The sequence below is a fragment of the Ursus arctos genome, unplaced genomic scaffold (genome assembly GCF_023065955.2).
Source record: "Ursus arctos isolate Adak ecotype North America unplaced genomic scaffold, UrsArc2.0 scaffold_102, whole genome shotgun sequence".
NCBI lineage: Eukaryota > Metazoa > Chordata > Mammalia > Carnivora > Ursidae > Ursus > Ursus arctos.
The window spans coordinates 2373-22098 of NW_026622767.1; the positions used below are offsets into that span (position 1 = coordinate 2373).

The following is a 19726-nucleotide window of genomic DNA, read 5'->3' on the forward strand; positions in this document are numbered from 1 at the left end:
TGGAACTGTTTAAATAGTATTGAGGTTTTTTGTTTGTTTGTTTGTTTTAAAGATTTTATTTATTTATTTGAGAGAGAGTGCATGTGAGACAGAGAGCATGGGCAGGGGGAGGGGCAGAGAGAGAGGGAGAAGCAGACTCCCCACTGAGCAGGGATCCTGACACACGGCTTGATACTAGGACCCCAAGATCATGACCTGAGCTGAAGGCAGATGCTTGACTGACTGAGCCATGCAGGTGCCCCAAGGTTATTGGTTTTGAAAGTTTTGTAAACATAAGGTTCCTTGGGCCACTGCTACTTATCTCTAAAACCTTCTATACCCAATGGTGAGATCGTGTTATTCTGAATCACATGTACTTTCTTATCTACTCTGTCTTACAACATTTGAAGTGCAGCTTATGACCTGTGGAACAGGTTTCTGCTGGGCAAAGCCGCCCGATCTGTAAAGAAGGGTCACGTCTACCAACATGGCTTCATTCATGGGAACCTGTCAGGCCAGGCGCTTACCCAGCAAAGGCTTGGCTCCCGTGAGACTTCTTTTTTCCTGTGCTTTGGGAGTTGTCTTGATCATTTATTAATCATTGCTGGGTTGCTATGAAACCTCTTTTTTTTTTTAAGATTTATTTATTTATTTGAGAGAGAGAGAGAGAACTCGAGTGAGAAGAGGGGCAGAGGGAGAGAATTTCCAGCAGCCACCCAGACACCCTTGCTGTGAAGCTTCTTAGCAAATCTTTTTCAGTTCTTCAAAGAGCCCTTCTCAATTCTCTGCTGAAGTGTTGCTCCCAGCTCAGAATTGGAAATTGATACTTATTTGTATAAAGGAGGTTGTCCAAGGCTGAGCTGCAGTTTTAGGTTAGTAGATGAGGGGAGTTTGTGGTGACTGGATTTAAGTAATTTTTAAGAGGGATCCTCTGCTTGGGTATCTTTTGATTTTCAGTCTTTTATCAGGACTGAGTTTACATAAATATAAAATGCTGCTAGCACTAATTTCTAAATTAAAATACTGCTGAAATCATCCTGTGTGTAGGATTTGATTAAAAGGTAGTATTTTTTGGGGGGAGGGTGCCTGGGTGGCACAGTTGGTTAAGCATTCGACTCTTGGTTTTGGCTCAGGTCGTGATCTCAGGGTTGTGGGATCGAGCCCCTCTTCAGGCTCCACACTCTGCGTAAAAGACTCTGCCCTCTCTCTCGCTCTCTGCCCCTCCCCCCCCGCAAAAGTGCTCTCTTTCCCTCTCTCTCTCAAATAAATATTTTTTTTAAAAGGTAGTAATTTTTAAAAGATTTTATTTTTTAAGTAATCCCTACACCCAACATGGGGCTCTGACTCACAACCCCAAGATCAAGAGTTGCATGCTCTATGAAAGGTAGTATTTTTGTGTAGAGTGTAAGTTGATTTTTCATTCTTTCCCCCTGCAGTAAAACAGATCATCAGTAACATTTCAATATTTAATGAAACCTGCTTGAGATGGAGAAGTGCAAAGACAGCTGATATAGAGGAGATGTATTCAGTAAGTTTCCGAACATTACTCTATGTATAGATGTTGTCTAGTGTGGGAGGTTTCAAAAAATACCAGCAAACCTAAAAATCTATATAGCTATTATCATCAATGGCAGATTTACAGTAAGAATTGTGAGCAAAGGCAAGAAAATGGGCCCTTTGACTACGTATTTGAGAAGAGAGACCTTGGGGATTGCTGAGTAAGCCGTGAGAGTTTCTTTGCACACATGGCCTGATGCAAAGCCAGTGTCCACACAGTATCCGTGGAAGGAACTCGTGGCTTTTGCCTGTGTGTGTGTGTCTCTTCAGACCAGTGTCTCTGACCAGGATCTGGACATGGTGTCTAGAGAGTCCAAGGGAACTTTCAAAGCTGTTGTGGTTGTGAGTAAGAAAGGTAAACACCATGGGATGAACTGCTATTAGAAGAAATTGAGTGGGCAGAGAAGTATGTGTGTTGGGCCAGGTGCTGGGATGTTACAGGAAAGTGTGGGGAATGTCAGAAGGGGGCGGGCAGAGGAGAAAAGCCCTGCCGAGCTTCATCCAGGCCAGCAAGGAGTATCCTCACTCAGGTCCTGCTTTGGAGAAGCCTTAGTTCAGATTGCTCATTTTCTTTCTAGGAGAGTGTTCTGTGGCCTTGCTCCTGCCCACAGACTTTTTTGCGTTGTGCATTGTAGATGTGAGAATAAGAACAAGAGCATTGTTAGCCCTGGGGCCTCAGCCTTTTGTACTTCTTGCTTTAAGAATATTTTTATTGTCCTGATCTATTGTAATGACGGTGCTTAGGGTATGACGACTCTAAGATTTGCTTACTGTTCTGTTTCACTTTTTGAAGGATCTTTAGAGTCGAGAGCAAGATGGCTCCTGAGAAAGGGTAAGTATCCAGGCATTTGGAGCCTTCCACGCTAGCCTTTCACCTAGTGCACTTTTCTGTTTCAGTTCCACATTCGGGGCCAGAGATGGTATCAGAAGGAATTTGCCCAGGAAGTGATCTTTAATATCACTGCCAGCAGCCAGGCTCCTGAGATGTGCTTGGACCTGCGTCCGGGCACCAACTACAGTGTCAGCGTCCAGGCTTTGTCTTCTCAACGTCCTGTGGTCTTCTCCCTGACAACCCCAATTACAGGTAAATCTTGAATGGCAGCATTTGAATGAACCAAGTCCCCACAGAGCTGTGGGTGGGCCCAGATGAAGAGGAATGCCATTGCTGCCTATCGTGGAGTGAACCTTAAGAGCGAGAGGATGAAAGGGTCCTATAGTTGTGACTTAGAAAGATAGTCGAGACAGAATATTAACACGAATTAATTCCTGGCTAGCGTGTACATGAGTGCTGGGTGCATTGCTTTGGGGTATTTGAAATATTTAACATATTTCATACCTAAAAGGAATTTTTTCTCATTACCATTTCTCAGGTACGTGTAATTGTCGTTTTGTCACAAGAGTTGTGCCTCGACAGGTGGTTACTCTCAGGGAAAAAGGATTGGCAGTCTTGCTTTGGTCCCTCAGCAAATTCACTTTCCACTCATTTTCTCATCTCTCTTTAAATTTGGGATGCCGCCCCTCCCCCCGCTACCCCCACCCCCACACTCTGTGCTAATACGCGGAGTATTAGCTTCTTGTTTCTGACTTCACTGAGCAATGAGAAGTAATCATGTGAAGACTTGCCTCTCCCAGGTCTCCCCTTGCTACCCACATGCAGAACCGTGTCTTCTGTCTTCTCTCTTGTCCCCACTCCTCAGGCGACCGCCATCCTCAGGTGCATTGGACCCCATTCTTTCCTGCCTAATCATCATGTCCCCCCAACAGAGAAATAGTCCCAATGCTGTGTGGGCTTGTCGTAGTATCTCCTTTTTAAAAATGAAAGCGAAGAAACAAGAAACATACTTCCTTTGATCCCATATTCCCTCCAGGTACTTCTTTCAGCGTCCCCTTTACAGTAAAACTCCTTAAAAGAAGTGCCTGTTATGTAAGCTCCATGCCCTTATGTCCTGTTCTCCCTTTCACTGGTTCCAATCGGCGTTGTCCCGTCTCAGCGCTGCTTTCCTGAAAGCGTCTCCATCTTACAAAATCCACTGGACAGTTTTGTTTGTATCTGATTTTCTTCCCCCCACAGCATTGGACATCCCCTCCTTCTTGAAACACCGCTTCTCTTGTCTTTTGGGTCCTCCTGCCTTGTGGGCTACTCCTCAGTCTTCCTTGCTGGCTCTGTCTTCTTTTATCGATGGCTTCCCTGCCTGCTTCTGTTCCTTTTTCATCATTCTACCCCTTCTGCTGAACCAGTCTCCTGGCTATAAATATTGCCTGTATGTGAAGGATTCCCAAATATGTAACCTAGTCCCAGACTCTCCCCTGAGCTCCACACTTGCATATCCGGTCATTTTTTAAACATCTCTTCATCATCTGGCAAGTCCAAGAGGATTTTGATTTCTCAACTTTTCTCTCACCTCCAAAGCCATTTTCCACCCAGGCTTCTCTTGTCTTCGGATTGGCATTCCCAGTCACTCATTACTCAGGCCAAAAAGATTCTACCCCCTACCCCCGACCTCTAATCTGTTGACAAGCTCCATTGGTTTCTTTCCAAAATATATTCTGTATCCAGCCACTTCTCCCCACCTTCCCCTTCCCCGCAAAGCAGCCTTATCCAAGCCAGCCACCTCTTGCTTGGACTTCTGCAGTAGCTTTCTTATTGGTCTTTCTGCTTTCATGGGTGCCTTTCAGTACCCCCCCTCCACCAACCAAGTTACGGTGAAGACCATAACTTTAAAAAGATCACTCAGGCATCAGAGTGATTTTTTAAAAAATGCATAGGATAACATGCCATCCCCAGCTGAAAACTGTCCCTTGGTGTTAGAATAGAACCCAGGTTCCTGACCCCCACCTTCCTCACTGACTGCATTTCCTCTAAGCATCTGCTGCCTCCTTGCCCTCCTTGCTGTTCCTCAGACGGGTCAAACCTGTTCGTGCTTCCAGGCCTTTCCATCTACTGTTTACTCTTCCTGGGGCGCTCTCTGCACGTGGCTTCTTTATGATCATCCGGGTCTCTGCTCAGATGTCCTTACCTTAGAGGAGCTCTCCCGGCCCGGCCTTGCAGAAATAACCCCTGTCTCCACTCCATCCCTCTCCAGCCACGTATCCTGTTAGAATTTCTTCACGGAACTTGTTGTCAGAACTTGCATTTTTTAATATACCTGTTTATTTTCTTTCTCCCCTCCAAAAATAGGAGCTCCTCAAAGGCAGAGATATAAAGAGTGCTGGCCCCTAGCACAAGCCCTGAGGGGCCCCTGGGTGCTATTGGTGTTGCGGGGATGCCTGGTTAGTGAAAAAAAGGCTCTCAAACAAAAGGAATTCACCAGCGTTTGGGCTGGAAAGAGAAGTAATGTTTGATTGGGCATTCCTCCCTATGGTGACTTCCTGAAATGAAAAGCTGTTTAGTTTCCTGCTCTTTGGTCCTTGCTGTGTTTTGGATGGTTTGCGTTGCTGATTCAAATTAGTGTATCATATTTTTTGAGTTGGGGAGGGGAGTTTCTTCTTGAGGAGACACTTATTTTCTACCTTGTTTTGTAGGCGCAATATAGCCCCAGCAGCTCAAGCGCCCTGTGCTCATGGCCGCCAGGGGACACTGTTGAGCTGTTTAAGTCTATTGAGACCCTTAGCTGAGCTCTTTGAGACAATGGCTGCATATTTTCCAACTCTACCCTAAAGAATTTGAGATTTTTAAAAAAAGTGTGAAAATTCAAGTTGTTACAATCTTCTAAAAGGGTAAAACCAACCAACCAAACAAGAAACCACCCAAGCCCTCTCTTTCATAAAAGGGGAGAAAAGAGAGACTTGCATGTTGATATGAAGAGAGGTGTGCCTGATTGCCTAAGATATGGCTTTGTTTCAGTAAAATCGTGAACTCTTGAATTTTACCAGAAATATGAGGCAAGGGATTTGGGTCTGGAAAACGCAGCAGCTGATTTCCCAGAAGAGAAGTGAGTGGAATTTCCCTCCCGCATGTCTTACATTAAACTAAATCTTACTGATGGGAACAGGATGAAGGCAAGTGCTTTAAATATGTCGCTGACCTCAGAGGAGGGCTCAAGTTTTGGCATGTTGAGGGACAGAGGCAAGTGTCCCAGTGAGAATGGGAGAGCGAGCTGGTCAGAGGCAGGGTGAGACCAGATCCTCTCGCGGAGTCTCTGCCTCAGGGCTGACAGGCTTCCTCAGGTAGAGCCCAGTGAGCCGAATTCTTCAGAAGAGCTCCACCATTTCTACTCCCTTCAGGACAGAGTCAAGAGCAAACCTCCATCCTTCGTGTAAATCCAGAGTCAGAAGAGCCTTCCCCCGTCAGCTATGCTATTTTCTAGCCAACTCATAAAGCTGTTGGCAAAACTGTCTTCCCATAGGGAGTGAGAGAAAACCAGGGAGGGGAAGGTGGGGGGAGAGAGAGAAACAGAGCAGATGCGTACAGAAATGTCAAGCTAAACCACTGGTGTACACAACACGGTGATCTTTTGAGGCTGAATATTTATTATAGAATCAAGAATGCCGGGGGCGCCTGGTGGCTCAGTCGGTTAAGCATCTGCCTTCAGCTCAAGTCATGATCCCGGGGTCCTGGAATCGAGTCCTGCATCGGGCTCCCTGCTCCCTCCTCTCCCTCTGCCCCTGCTCGTGCTCTCTCTCTCGCTCACTCTCTCTCTCTCAAATAAACAAAATTAAAAAAAAATAAAAGTTTTAAAAAAAGAATCAAGAATGCTGGAGAAGAGGGAAGAAAAAAAGTCAAGGAAACCATTCCTTCCCAAGTTTGCCTTCAGTACCAAGCCTGGCAACTTATCTGGGAAATTCCCCATCTCTGCCTGCATTCATGAGAAGAAGAAGAGAATGTACTTTTTCAGATGTTCAGCAAAGCAATTGAAAACACATGTGTGTCCCGAGCATTATCAGACTGTCCTCTTCATGGAGGAGGTATGTCCAGCTGGGGGAGCTTCGATTCCGCCTCCAGAATTAGGAGCCACAGCCCCTGCCTCTGATGCTTCCTCTTTGACTATTGGGCACCCCCAGGAAGGACCAAGTCTGCAGAGTTCTTCTGCAGGAGGAGTTCTTCTTCTTCCGTGGTTGGCGACCCACAGACCATCCAAAGATGGTGCGCTCCTGTGTCCTCTGAGAACCCTGTCTCCTTAGGCTGGTTCCAGGGTACCACATGTATTCCGGCTGGGCCCCCTGGTTCCCAGGGCTGAAGCTGCAGTAGAGGTTGGGACAGGGACTGGCCTTCATCCCCGCTGTTTCCCTCTTTGTCCAGACTCTCTCAAAGCCTTTCATGAACACAGGTGTTTTGACATCTGGATATCTAATGTTGGATCAGGCCAGAAGGGAGGCTCACATGCCCTTCCACACCTCCATGGGACACCTACTGCTCTCATCCCCAACGATCTCCCAACTAGTGCAAATCAAACCCCAAATCCCCAAGTGAATGGCTACATGGGGTTGGATATCTCCCAGTTCCCCCACCGAAAACATCCACATCTGGGCCTTAGGCCCACACCGCAGAGGAAAATAGGCTGGATACCGTTATTTTCTTGTATTAATGTTAGCTTTTACAAAATACGAATGGGAATTTTTTTTTTTTTACATCATATGCCTAAAAACCAGAGATTCTGTGTGTGATAGGAGTGTGGGAAGGGCATGCTGTGACACAGCAATTTAATCCAGCAAATGTTTATTGACTTGTTATGCACAAAGACCTGGGCTAAGTGCTGAAGAGGGGATATAAAGATGAAAAGAGGATTATTCCCTCTCCCTGGAAGGCCAAGTCTCATAACTTCATCGATAGTGGAGATGTGGCCAGCCATGTGATAGCTGATGACTTATGGTGTAGCTACCATTTTTTCTACTGCTGTCAGTTTCAACTGATCATGCCTTCAGCATGGGGCATGGTCTATCTGGGGAGGTGCCAAGGATTAGAAAAGAACCATCACGGTGCCTTCATATGCACTCTGCACTTTATGTGGGTTAACTCCTTGCATTTACTTGAAGTTTATAGTATAAGGTTGGGACTTCTGTTAGTTTTGGTGCAGATACGATTTTCTATTTTTGGTTCTCTTTGTTCATTTTGGTATGTTTTAGAGGATTTTAACACATTTTCACTTACATTACCACTGTTCTCTTATTGATTTTAATAGTTTGTCTACATGAATGATATTACTCTTTTGTTATACAAATCATAATCCCCCATGCTATTTACTGTTTAGTTTTCTTGTCAATATTCTTTTCAACATTTGGACATTTTAAGTTTTCATGTAATCAGTTCTATTGATGCTTTTTTAGTTTCTGCCTCTGGTCATGCCAAGAAAAGCCTTCTCCACCCTGTAATTAGATGAATTCTTATTCTTTAATATTTTCTAATGCTCTTCTTCTTCTTTTTCTTTTCTCGTTAGCTAAGCACCCAGTGTGGGGTTTGAACTCACGACCCCAAGATCAAGAGTTGCATACTCTACCGACTGACCCAGCCAGGCGCCCCTCTAATGCTTCTTAATGGTTTTGCTTTGCACCTTTAAACTTAGACCCATTTGGAATTCATCTTGATATATGATATAAAGCTAAATTTACATGGGAATTTTTTCCCCCTAAATGATAAGCCAGTTTCCCTCCATGTTTGGAAAGACTGTCCATGTCATACGCTATATTCTCATTTACTTGTTTGGGTCTCTTTCTAGACTGTCTAGCATCTTCCGTTGCTTTCCCTGTCCTATGCTTGCACCTTACTATTTCAATTATTATAATTTTATACTATATTTAATATTTTGTTGGGCACATTCTCCTTCACTGCTTTCCTCCTTACTCTGCAGGGTTTTCTCACATGGCAGCCCCTCTATTTTCCTTTGCTGTTTGCTTCTAGTAGAGGATGGATATTGTCGACACCTAGGAATGATAATGAGGGTCACCATCCTGGGTCTTCCCGCACCTTACATACCCAGGGTGGAAGAGTTACACTCTCCGGCTCAGAAGCGACCCGTTTCTGGCCTTGGGTCTGATCTGGTTTAAATCAGGAATGAGGCTCATGGAAAGAAGAAAACACATCTGCCCAGGACACCAGTTTGGGGGATGGAGAACAGCACCCTGGAAATTAAGGTTATTTAACCTTGATATGTGGCTAAGAACTAGCCGGATGAAGTTCAGGCTTTGATATTAGAGAGAAAAAGTCACGGGTTTAAAAGACAAGGTGGGGAAGGCCTCAGAACAGAAAGCAGTCTGGAAGTCACATGTTGATGGAATCAGCTGGACAGCAGAAACAACAGCAGGCGCAGGGTGGGGGGGGGGCAAGGGGGGGCCTTCCGGCTCCCTCTGTGGGCCCGCCTTCCACAAGCCCAGTGAGAACTTTGTTCTGCTTTGACCGAGGGCAGTGAGAAACGGGGTGGTTTTAAAATGTTAGCCAAGAGATTAGAAGAACTAGAATTATTAATCTCAGAGAAGAGCAAATAAAGGAAAATCTTAAAAGAACTAGAGGAGGGTTCTCACAGAGTGAACAGTAAATCTCCCTCTGGGCTGAAAACAGGAAGTGTGTGATAAAACCACTTACTCTACTGACGGCAAAACATCACAAATGAAAGGGCATTTCCATGTCAGCGTGAAGGGCTGAGGGCAGAACTTCTCAAACCAGAAGGGGCACATTCCCCTGGGGGACCTGGTAGGGGCTTTTCAAACCTCAGCCCCCTCTCCCCATCACCACTGCAGGAAGCTAGAGGCTGTCTTCCTGAGGGGTGTTGGGTACGGAATCTCTTGGAAACGGTGTAAACCTTCAACACCTTTTATGAGATGTAAGCAGGGGCCATTCCAGGCCACCGCCAAGGGTCCCTGGCAATCCCACAAGCTTATGGAAACCAGAGTTTATGTGACCATATCTGGGCAACTTTGGAAGAAATTCTAGACTTGGCAGTGTGTGATAGAGATTACTGGGGGCTCTCGCTCTTCCATTTGATATCAGATGCCTGGGCTTCCTGGTGGTCGTCCCTGAGCTCTCTGCTCGGGTGCCATTTTTGGTGCCCCTGGGCAGCTGTGGCCTCTCCTACTGACGACTGACTCCGTTTCGCCATCAGTTTGCTCCTGTCTGGACCTGTATTCTCACTGCCTGTTGGACAATTCCAGGAGCACGTCAGACTTATGAGGTCTAGAAGTGAGCTGCTTCTGAACTTCTCCCCGGAGACCTTGATGAATGACGTCATGACCGACTCAGCCACCAAAACCAAAGCCCAGATTCTTTCCCCTTCCTTGTCTTCCACCACATTCTGTTCTCTGCCTCCCCGAGTGTCTCTTCCATCTGCCCATTCTCCTCCATTCTCAGTCCATCCCTTGCTCCAGACCTCAGGCACTGCATAGGTAACTCAGTCTTGGACAACCTGTACTTTTGTTCTTTTCCAGTTCATCCCATGACCAGCTGTCTGAATTGTATTTCTAAAATCCACATCTGCTAAGACTCTGTTAATGACTTCCTGTTTCCAGGACCTCTGATCCGACCTATCCCCCCATCTCCCACTTGGTTGTGTGCCTCTCTGAGGCCGGGACTCCGCCTTCCAGCCCCCCTGAGCTATGCAGTAGGTCGGGCCGAGGTTCTGTCTCTGCCCGCTCTCCTACAGCCTGCCCCCGGCTACATGCATTTCTGCATCCGACGGTCTCTCTACCCCCTGCCCCTGGTCAGGTGTTCTTTCTCTGCACTCTGACAATGCCCCGTGTATGACTTTATCATAGCTCTAAGCACCATGTGTTTACAAAACTGTCTCCACTGTGAGACTTTGAACTCCTGGAGAGCAGGAACTGTGTCTTCCGTGGCTGTTTATCCCAGCCTCCCATGGTGCATGGTATATAAAGGTGGCTAATAAATGGGTTGGTTGGTGATGTATGATTAATATATTTGATAGAGCTTTTTTATGGAAGAATAATTGACATACAAATTGTATTAGTTTTAGGTATACGACATGATAATTTGATATTTACATACATTATGAAGTGGTCACCACAATAAATCCAGTCACCATCTGTCACCATACAGAGCTGTTAGAATATTATTGACTGTATTCCGTATGCTGTACACTACATCTCTGTGTCTTAGTTATTTTGAAACCAGATTTTAACTCTTAATCCCTTTCTCTTATTTTGTCCACCCCCAACCCCCACCCTCTGGCAACCATCATATTTGATAGTGCTTTAAAAAACTATCTAGGGGCACTTGGGTGGCTCAATCAGTTAAGTGTCTGCCTTCAGCTCAGGTCACAATCTCAGGGTCCTGGGATTGAGTCCCGCATGGGGCTCCCTGCTCAGTGGGGAACCTGCTTCTCCCTCTGCCTCTGCTGCTCCCCCTGCTTGTGCTCTCTCTCTGATAAATAAATACATCTTAAAAAAAATTTTTTTTAAATAAAAAACTAGGCAGTTAGGGACGCCTGGGTGGCTCAGTTGTTAAGCGTCTGCCTTCAGCTCAGGGCGTGATCCCAGGGTCCTGGGATCAAGCCCCACATCGGGCTCCCTGCTCTGCTGGGGGCCTGCTTCTTCCTCTCCCACTCCCCCTGCCTGTGTTCCCTCTCTCGCTGGCTGTCTCTCTCTCTGTCAAATAAATAAATAAATAAAATCTTGAAAAAAAAAAAAAGATTCTCTCTTTTCCTCTCCCTCTGTCCCTCCCCCACCAAAAAACCCCACGAACTATCTAGGAAGGTATAAGTTTTTATTTATGATAATTTGGATTGGGAATTTCCACCCCAAGTCTATTTTCTTATTTATTTATTTTTTTATTCATTCATTCATTCATTCATTTATTTATTTTTAAAAGATTTTTATTTGCGAGAGAGAGAGAGCATGAGCAGGGGGAGGGGCAGAGGGAGAGGGAGAAGCAGATTCCCCGCTGAGCAGGGAGCCCGACGTGGGGCTCGATCCCAGGACTCTGGGATCATGACCTGAGCTGAAGGCAGACACTTAACCAACTGAGCCACCCAGGTGCCCCCAAGGCTATTTTCTAATTGGGTAAATAAAGTCTTGAGTGTTTCTTTTGGCCTCCTCGTCCTTAATTCACTATAGCAGATTTCAAGGCCAGGGTTGAGGGAGCACTCATATTTTTTTATTTTTTATTTTTTAAAATTTAATTTAAATTCAATTAACATATAGTGTATTATTAGTTTCAGAGGTAGAGCTCAGCGATTCATCAGTCTTATATATAATACCGGGGGTGGGTATTCATATTTTATTCTTTCTCTTCCTTTCTCCCTCTATAAATCTCATTCACCTGATAGCAATGTTGAGAAGAGTATATGAGATGAAGCCCGTGCGGGACACAGCCTAGTGCATCCGAGCTGTGGTACCCGTAAGGCACAATGGCGGCCGGCGCATTCATACTATGAACGTAACTACCAGTTAGATACTGGAACACTGGTGTCGGCCGATACAGTCCCCTCCCAGGAGAAAGTCTATTTGGGATATCTGGTTGCTGGGGAGAACAAAATCAGGACAAGAATGCTCTGTGACTGGAAAGAATCTAGAAGTTGGAAAAGCTGGTCTTCCTCACCAAAGAGGAGCCTGTCCAGCAAGTTAGCTGTCAGGCCTGCTGTGTGCAGCCTCTGTCAGCACTGGGGCATCACTTCTAAAAAAAAAAAAAACTTTTATTGTGGTAAAATATATAAAATAAAATGTACCATTTTAACCATTTTCTGGCACAGAATTTATTGGTTAAGTCCATTCACAAGGTTGTAAACCATCACCACCCTCTGTTTCTAGAACCTTTTCATCACCCCAAACAGACACTCTGTTGATCAGTAAGCAACTAACTCCCCCTTGCCTACCTACCCTCGGTCCTCAGCAACCTCTAATCTACTTCTCTTTCTATGAATTTGTCTGTTCCAGATGTTGCATAGAAAAGAGCTCATCCTTCTAAGTCCGGCTTATCTCACGTAGCGTAATGTTGTCAGGATTCCTCCATGTGGTAGCAGGCGTCAGAAAATGCTCATCGCTTCTTATATTAAAACTTTCCTTTCGATGGCCCCATGAGGACCACTTCCGTCGTGCTTCCACACATTCCGATCACACCCTTTTCCTCTTTTCCACTTCTTTTTAGAGCCTCCGCTTCCGGAAGTAGACTTTGTCACGGTGCATGGAGGGCCTCTACCGCGTCTGAGGCTGAGGAAGGCCAAGGAGAAAAACGGACCCATCAGGTGGGTAGTGGCCCCTTTTCCCTGGTTGCCCGGTGGTTCTCATGGAAAGTCTTGGAAACTCTGGTTTGGTTGAGGAGGGGACCTCTTAGGTGCTGCACTTGAATCGTTGGGGCAGTGCAGTGAGGGCCCCTTGTGTTTGATTCCTTGGGCACAGACTGGGCCTTTCGTTCTAACCGGCATCCTTCCAAATGAATAGAGAGACTTCTAAGGGGCCAGAGACAGGCACTGGGCAGCGCAGCTCAACAAATGAAATCCCCTTCTTTGGTCACAGGAGAAGCATTGATGGTGTGTGACGTGTCAGGTGTTGATCCTTTACGCTCACCTCTTCACGTACGTCTCTCCGTGATGGTGGATCAGGAGTATCATTTCATTTAAAGATGATCTTTGGGTGTGTGGAGTGGATCTGAAAGGGCCATTTGGGTAATTCTCATAATTCGTTCACACATTGGGTTGTGGGCAGGACACTGTGTAGCTAATGACTGCTTCTGGGATTCCAGGTAGTATTAGGATGGAATTAATTCACCTGACTTGGAGAACTACATTGTGTGCCATTAAGCATTTTATTTACAGGGTCATGCTTGGATTGGGAAAGCAGAATTATTCTGGTTTTTTGTTGTTGTTGTTGGAAAGGAAGATAGAGGTTCCCTTGGAGAGATAAGCACCTTGCTCACAGGAATAAGGCAAGGACATGGCAATAGCCTTACTATCCTTGACCTCACCTTCATTGCCTTATGTCATTCTTGACCTGTTAGTCTAATGACCCTTCAGTACATTCAAGGTGAAAAAAATGTGAGATATTATAAAATTATAAAAAAGTCTGGATATATTACCTGTGTGTCCTTTTTTTTTTTTTTTTTAAGATTTTATTTATTTGAGAGGGAGCGAAACTGAGAGAGGTCACAGAGGGAGAAGGAGAAGCAGACTCACTCCTGAGCAGGGAGCCCGATGTGGGGCTCGATCCCAGCACCCTGGGATCATGACCTGAGCTGAAGGCAGACGCTTAACCAACTGAGCCACCCAGGTGCCCCCCCCCTTTTTTTAAATTTTAAGTAGGCTTCGTGCCCAGCATGGAGCCCAGCGTGGAGCCCAGTGCGGGGCTTGAACTCATGACCGTGAGATCAAGACCTGAACTGAGACTGAGTCAAACACTTAACTGACCAAGTCACCCAGGCACTTCTGTGTGTCTCTTTATAATGAAACTTAGGCTTTTCCTGTCTTTCCAGTAGTTTAAGTGCACTAAGTTCTCAAAGGTCTTTCCAGGCATGGATATTGCCTACATTGTTCTGTTTCTTGGTTCCTGATGAGTTACTGGAAGGCACTGCCATTCTGTTGCTCTGAGGAGAACAGAAGTTATGATATCACTGTCTGAGAGAATATGCAAGAGCAAATGTGATATGTAGGCCAAATAATTACGTAAGGCAAAAAGAAAAGCCAAATGACAATCTATCCTTGTGGCTAATGTGCCCTCCAGTGCCTCCAAAACAGGAAGTGGAGATCTGTGAGTCATACTAGGGAGGGTGGCGGTGAGAAAGAGGGGAGAAGTCTTTCCAGAACAGTCATGTTCCAAACAGCCACAACTGCTTCCCTAACGTCATCAGGGTTAATTACCAATAGGCAAGTAGAGTGGTTTCCGCTCCCTGACTACCTGGTTTGAGCTGCGGGAGCAGCTTTGCCAGTGTGGGAGACAGGCCAGAGTCTGCTTTGTGCATTGTTTGGGGAGGGGGGCAGTGGCTTGGGGCACATGGTGGAACGGTGCCCTGGGACCAAGGCTCCCCTCCTTAGCCTGGTGATCTCAGGAGAATGATGCAGCCTGTCCCTGGGCTCTCTTAATGCTAGTGTCTCCCCCACTCGCCAACTTATAGAATGATCTAAGTGCCTTTTCAGCAGTACCAATTCTCAGACTCCACTCTGGAGATTTCGATTCGGTAGGTCTGTGATGGGGGGCTGGAAGTCTGTATAAGTATCAAGCAACTCAGGTGATTATGATCATGCTAACTGGGGAGACTGCTTTCTGCCCCATGAACGGAGCCTCTAATGTCCAGAACTGAAGGGGAGCCTTGCAGTTGCACTGGACCGCCACCATCTACATGGAAAGGCAGGACGGATTGGAAGAGGAGCTTGTTGGTGGCATGGAGCTTCTGCACCATTTACTCTTTTACCTGCAGCCACGGTTCGCAGGGGTGTCTTCAAGTCGCCAGGAGAGTGTGTTGCTAGAAGCGTTCCCTTGGAGGCAGTGGATGCTTAGTTGATGTTCACCAGCGGTGGTGGCAGACCTCACCGCCCTGCAGGCTTTACCTTGTACCTTTTGTAGAAAGCTCTGCTGAACAGTGAGCCCAGACTTCGTGGAAATCAGGGCCCTGAGGTCACATAGGATGTTTGGGATGGAGACTTTCCAAGTCCCAGACCTACTGTGGTGGAGGGCTCCCTTTTCTTTAAGCTAGTGACTCACGGACTTTTAGGAAGCAGGAGATGGGGCATTAGGAATGTGGAACAGGAAGTGTATATTTACTAGTAAAATAGATTATGTGGCCTCATGGTTTGGAAATTACCCTCATTATCTTTGGTTCCAATGCATGTTTTTCCTCTTTACGGAAATGTCAACTCAAGAAACATTAGTGGGGAGTCAATCACAGCCAAAGAACTGGGTGAGGATTTGCAAGGATACGGGATAAGTCATTTAAATCCCTGCCGTCAGGCCTAATAGAGAAAGCAGATGTTCAGACATGGGCTCTTCTAGAGGCAGGAGAGAAGGATGGCAGGGAGGGGCTGAAAAAGGAGGCGTGATTCATTCTCCCTGCAGTTTTGTTCTTACACGTCCTTTCACGGACAGGTTTTGTATTTGGTGGGATAAACAATAACAAAACACGTGCAAAAGGATACTTGCTGGCTAGTGTGCTCCTCTTTCCACATGGGGGAACAGTTTCACAGTGTACACGAGACATTTTACCTTTCTGCCTGTATTTTGGGACATGGTCAGACTAGATTAACGCATGGTGACTTGGCGCTCCTCGCTTCTCATTGATTTCACACGAGCTTTGGTATCTGTGAACTGGAGGCAACGCAGATCACATGAGTTCCGTTTCAGGTTACCATGTGATTGGAGCCTTTTTGCAGACTTGGTACATTAACGCTTGTAGGCAGTCAGCCTCCATGTGACTGCTAAACCCTTTCCACAGCTGGGCTTGATTTGCCCCCGTGAAAACCACTGATGAGATCAGCTGCATGGCACGCAGTCCATCTGCGGTGGGAACTTGAGATCCCTCACATCGCGTCGTGGGGCATTAGCACTGTGGGTCCAAACTGGAGTTCCCTAAGGGTTGGAGCTGTCAGACTGGAAATCCCCCCAGGGGGCAAGGACTTTTTCTTGTCCAGTGTTGCATCTCCAGCACCCAGAAAAGTGTTTCTCTCATAGCAGGTGCTCAATAAATATGAATAATTGAATGAATGAATCTCCCAAGCAAGGGTCTGATAGATATTTTCTTTTTTCTTTTTTTTCCAGCTCATATCAGGTGTTAGTGCTTCCCCTGGCCCTCCAAAGCACATTTTTTTGTGATTCTGAAAGGGCCACCTCATTCTTTAGCAACACTTCTGATGCTGAGGGATATGTGGCTGCAGAACTACTGGCCAGAGATGTTCCAGATGATGCCACGGAGATATCTCTTGGAGACAGGCTATACTACGGGAAGTACTATAATGCACCTTTGAAAAAAGGGAATGATTACTGCGTTATATTACGAATCACCAGTGAATGGAATAAGGTATACTTCTTTAAAAACTCGTGAATTCTCGGTTTTCTTCTTTGCGTGAAATGTTAATGTTCGAACATTTGTTTCCCTGGTATTTGGGATGGACACTGCATGTACTAACCATAAAAATGTGTTGAATACTTTGCCTGTATAAATGATGGGCAGGTGAGACCTTTAAGGAGGTTGATGGTCTGAATTTCCTGTGGGACCTGGTTGGATCTGTGCTTAGACTGACCTAGTTTTGGTTCTTCCTCTTAAGCTTCACGAATCTCCTCATCCTAATGCCCTGCTGAAGCCCGAGTTGAAGAGGAACGTCTAGATTTCTCTGTCACTTCCCTGTTCTCCTGCCAGGCTGCTGCCTCCCCCCACCCTCTCAGAAGCAGGAAGGAGAGGCCGCTGAATGTCAGCGCTGCCCTATTTACTGCTTCCATGACTTCCTCGGCCACACCCACCTCTCCTCATCCTTAGAAAGCCTACGTTATTCCAGTGGTGGTTCTTTCATGAGACACAGAACTATAGATTCATTGCATAATGAGTTAATATAGGGAGTGGGACAAGCAGAATAGCAAGAGCTGAATCAGTGAGTCAGGGGTGGAAGATCTGGAAAAACCATTGTGATGGTTGCCTCAGGAGAACTCAAAGTGTGATATAAATTCATATAGATTGGTAATGGAAACTAGAAGAAAATGATACTAATAGAAACATCTCTTGACTGATGAATTGGAGCCATCTTGAGTATAAGGTTCTTTATTTATTTATTCATTTGCTCATTCATTCATTCATCCATTCATTTTGAGTATAAGGTTCGTTATTCATTCATTCATTCATCTTGAGTATAAGGTTCATTATTTATTTATTCATTCACTCATTCATCTTGAGTATAGGTTCATCATTCATTCATTCATCTTGAGTATAAGGTTCATTATTTATTCATTCACTCCATTCATTCATTCATCTTGAGTATAAGGTGATTGATTGATTGATTGCCCAACACAGGGCTTGAACTCACAACCCTGAGGTCAAGACCTCAGCTGAGATCAACGGTCGGACACGTAAGTGACTAAGCCAGCCAGACGCCCCCATTCCATACTTAAAACTGATACGTACCCTGTTAAATTCTGTAGTGGACAGAAGTCTAATGTGCCATTATCATGCTTGATAGTAAACCAGTGGTTACTTTTAAGAATGTGTGCAAGTAGCAAAGAGATTTGGTAGTATTTTGTGACAATAATGTAGGAATTAAGAATTGGCTGCCTAAAGCCCAGAATATACTTCCCTGAGCTTGTTTAGAAGGTGTTTATGAGTTAGACAGGGCCTTCTTGGTAGAAGCTTACCTAGAGACCCTGCCTTGGCATTTCTAGCCACACACATAGCACTAGCAGTACCATATGAGTACAGTTTAGGGAGTGCTCAGAGAGCAGCTGTCCCAGACTGAGATTTTGGTCTAAGAGGTACATTAGGACCCATGGGCTGCCATAACAAAATACCCTAGGCTGGGTGGCCTAAACCACAGAAATGTATTTCTCATAGCTTTGGAAACTGGGAAGTCCAAGATTAAGGTACCAGCTGATTTGGTTCCCTGGCAAGGCCCTCTTCCTGGCTTTCAGACAGCGGCCTTCTTGCTGTGTCCTCACATGGTAGAAAGCATGAAGTCTAGCTCTGGTCAGTCTTCTTCATCTTATATGGACACTAATCCCATCATGGAGTCTCCACCCTCATGACCTCACCTGAATCTAATTACTTTCCAAAGGCCCTACTCCCAAGTATCATCATATTGGGGGCTAGGTCTTCAATATATGAACTTTGGGTGACTCAAACATTCAATCCATAATGCAGATAATTGAGAGTTTAGGATAAGCATCCTAGTTTATAGGAAACTTTTCCGTGATGTCATTGATACTTCTTTTTCATATAGCTTAGCAGAACATGTGCTTGGTCTTTGGGATGCTCAGGAGATGAAGGGGTTTTGAAAAAATTTATAATGGGACTTGCATTTTTTAATTGCAATTACTTTCCCTGTGGTTTCAAATCTATTTGTCACATTAAAATTAGTAGCGAACCATTTATTTTTCTTTTTTAAACAGCTTGATGGAGACAATTCACATACATATTAATCACCCATTTAAAGTATATAATTTATAGCGTAAGGAATATAGTTAATGATATGGTGATAGTGATGTAATGGGACAGATGGTAGTTACATTTGTGGTGAACATAGCATCTTTTATAAACTTGTCAAATTACTAAGTTGTACACCTGAAACTAATGTAACATTGCATGTCAACTACACTCATATAAAAACTTTTTAAAAATAAAAATGGTTAAGATGGTGAAAAAAAGGGGCACCTGGGTGGTACAGCGGTTAAGCGTCTGCCTTCGGCTCAGGGCGTGATCCCGGCATTCTGGGATCGAGCCCCGCGTCAGGCTCCTCCGCTATGAGCCTGCTCCTTCCTCTCCCACTCCCCCTGCTTGTGTTCCCTCTCTCGCTGGCTGTCTCTATCTCTGTCGAATAAATAAATAAAAAATCTTAAAAAAAAAAAGATGGTGAAAAAAAATAAAATATACAAATCAGTGGTTTTTAGTGTATTCAGAAGGTGGTACTGTCTTCTTACGACTGTTGTATTTCACTTAGCCTCATGTCCTCAAAGTTCACCCATGGTGTAGCATAGTGGCAGAATTTCTTCCCTTTTTAGTATTCTGTGTGTATACACCACATTATGTTTAGCCATTCATCTGTTGGTGGATACTTGGGTTGCTTCCACCTTTGGGCTATTTTGAATAAGGCTTCTATGAACATGGGTGTAAAAATATCTCTTTGAGTCCCTGATCTCAATTCTTTGGGGCATTTACAGTTGGAATTGTTGGGTCATATGATAATTCTCTTTGTATTTTTTTGGAGAACTGCCACACTATTTTCCACAGCAGTGGCCCCATATTACATTCTCACCGACAGTGCATAAGGGTTCCATTTTCTCCACATCCTCCCCAAGACCCGCTGTTTTCTGTCTTGATAATGGGCCTCCTAATGGATGTGAGATGGTATCTCACTGTGGTTTTGGCTTCCATTTCTCTAATGATTAGCGATGTTGAGCATCTTTTCATGTGCTTTTGACAACTTGTGTATCCTCTTTGGTAAAATGGTTATTCAAGTCCTTTGCCCATTTTTAAATTGAGTTATTTATTTCTTTGTTCTTCGGTATTAGGAATTCTCTATATATTCTAGATATTAATCCCTTATGAGATTTGCAATGTGCAAATATTTTTTTCCATTCCAAGGGTTGCCTTTTTTACTTTCTTGATAAGTGTCCTTTGATGTGC

At 45.0% G+C, this 19726-nt stretch overlaps 1 protein-coding gene across 1 annotated transcript in view; it reads left to right on the forward strand.

Moving 5' to 3' along the window:
* Positions 1-1414: 1414 nt before the first annotated feature.
* The window catches only part of LOC130543296 (sushi domain-containing protein 1-like), a 34954-nt gene continuing 16642 nt past the window's right edge, over positions 1415-19726 (forward strand). The window contains exons 1-4 of the mRNA XM_057309962.1: positions 1415-1507; positions 2434-2620; positions 12566-12662; positions 16162-16420. Coding sequence (XP_057165945.1) covers positions 1499-1507; positions 2434-2620; positions 12566-12662; positions 16162-16420 — 552 coding nt within the window. The 5' untranslated portion in view covers positions 1415-1498. The remainder of the gene's footprint in view (positions 1508-2433; positions 2621-12565; positions 12663-16161; positions 16421-19726) is intronic.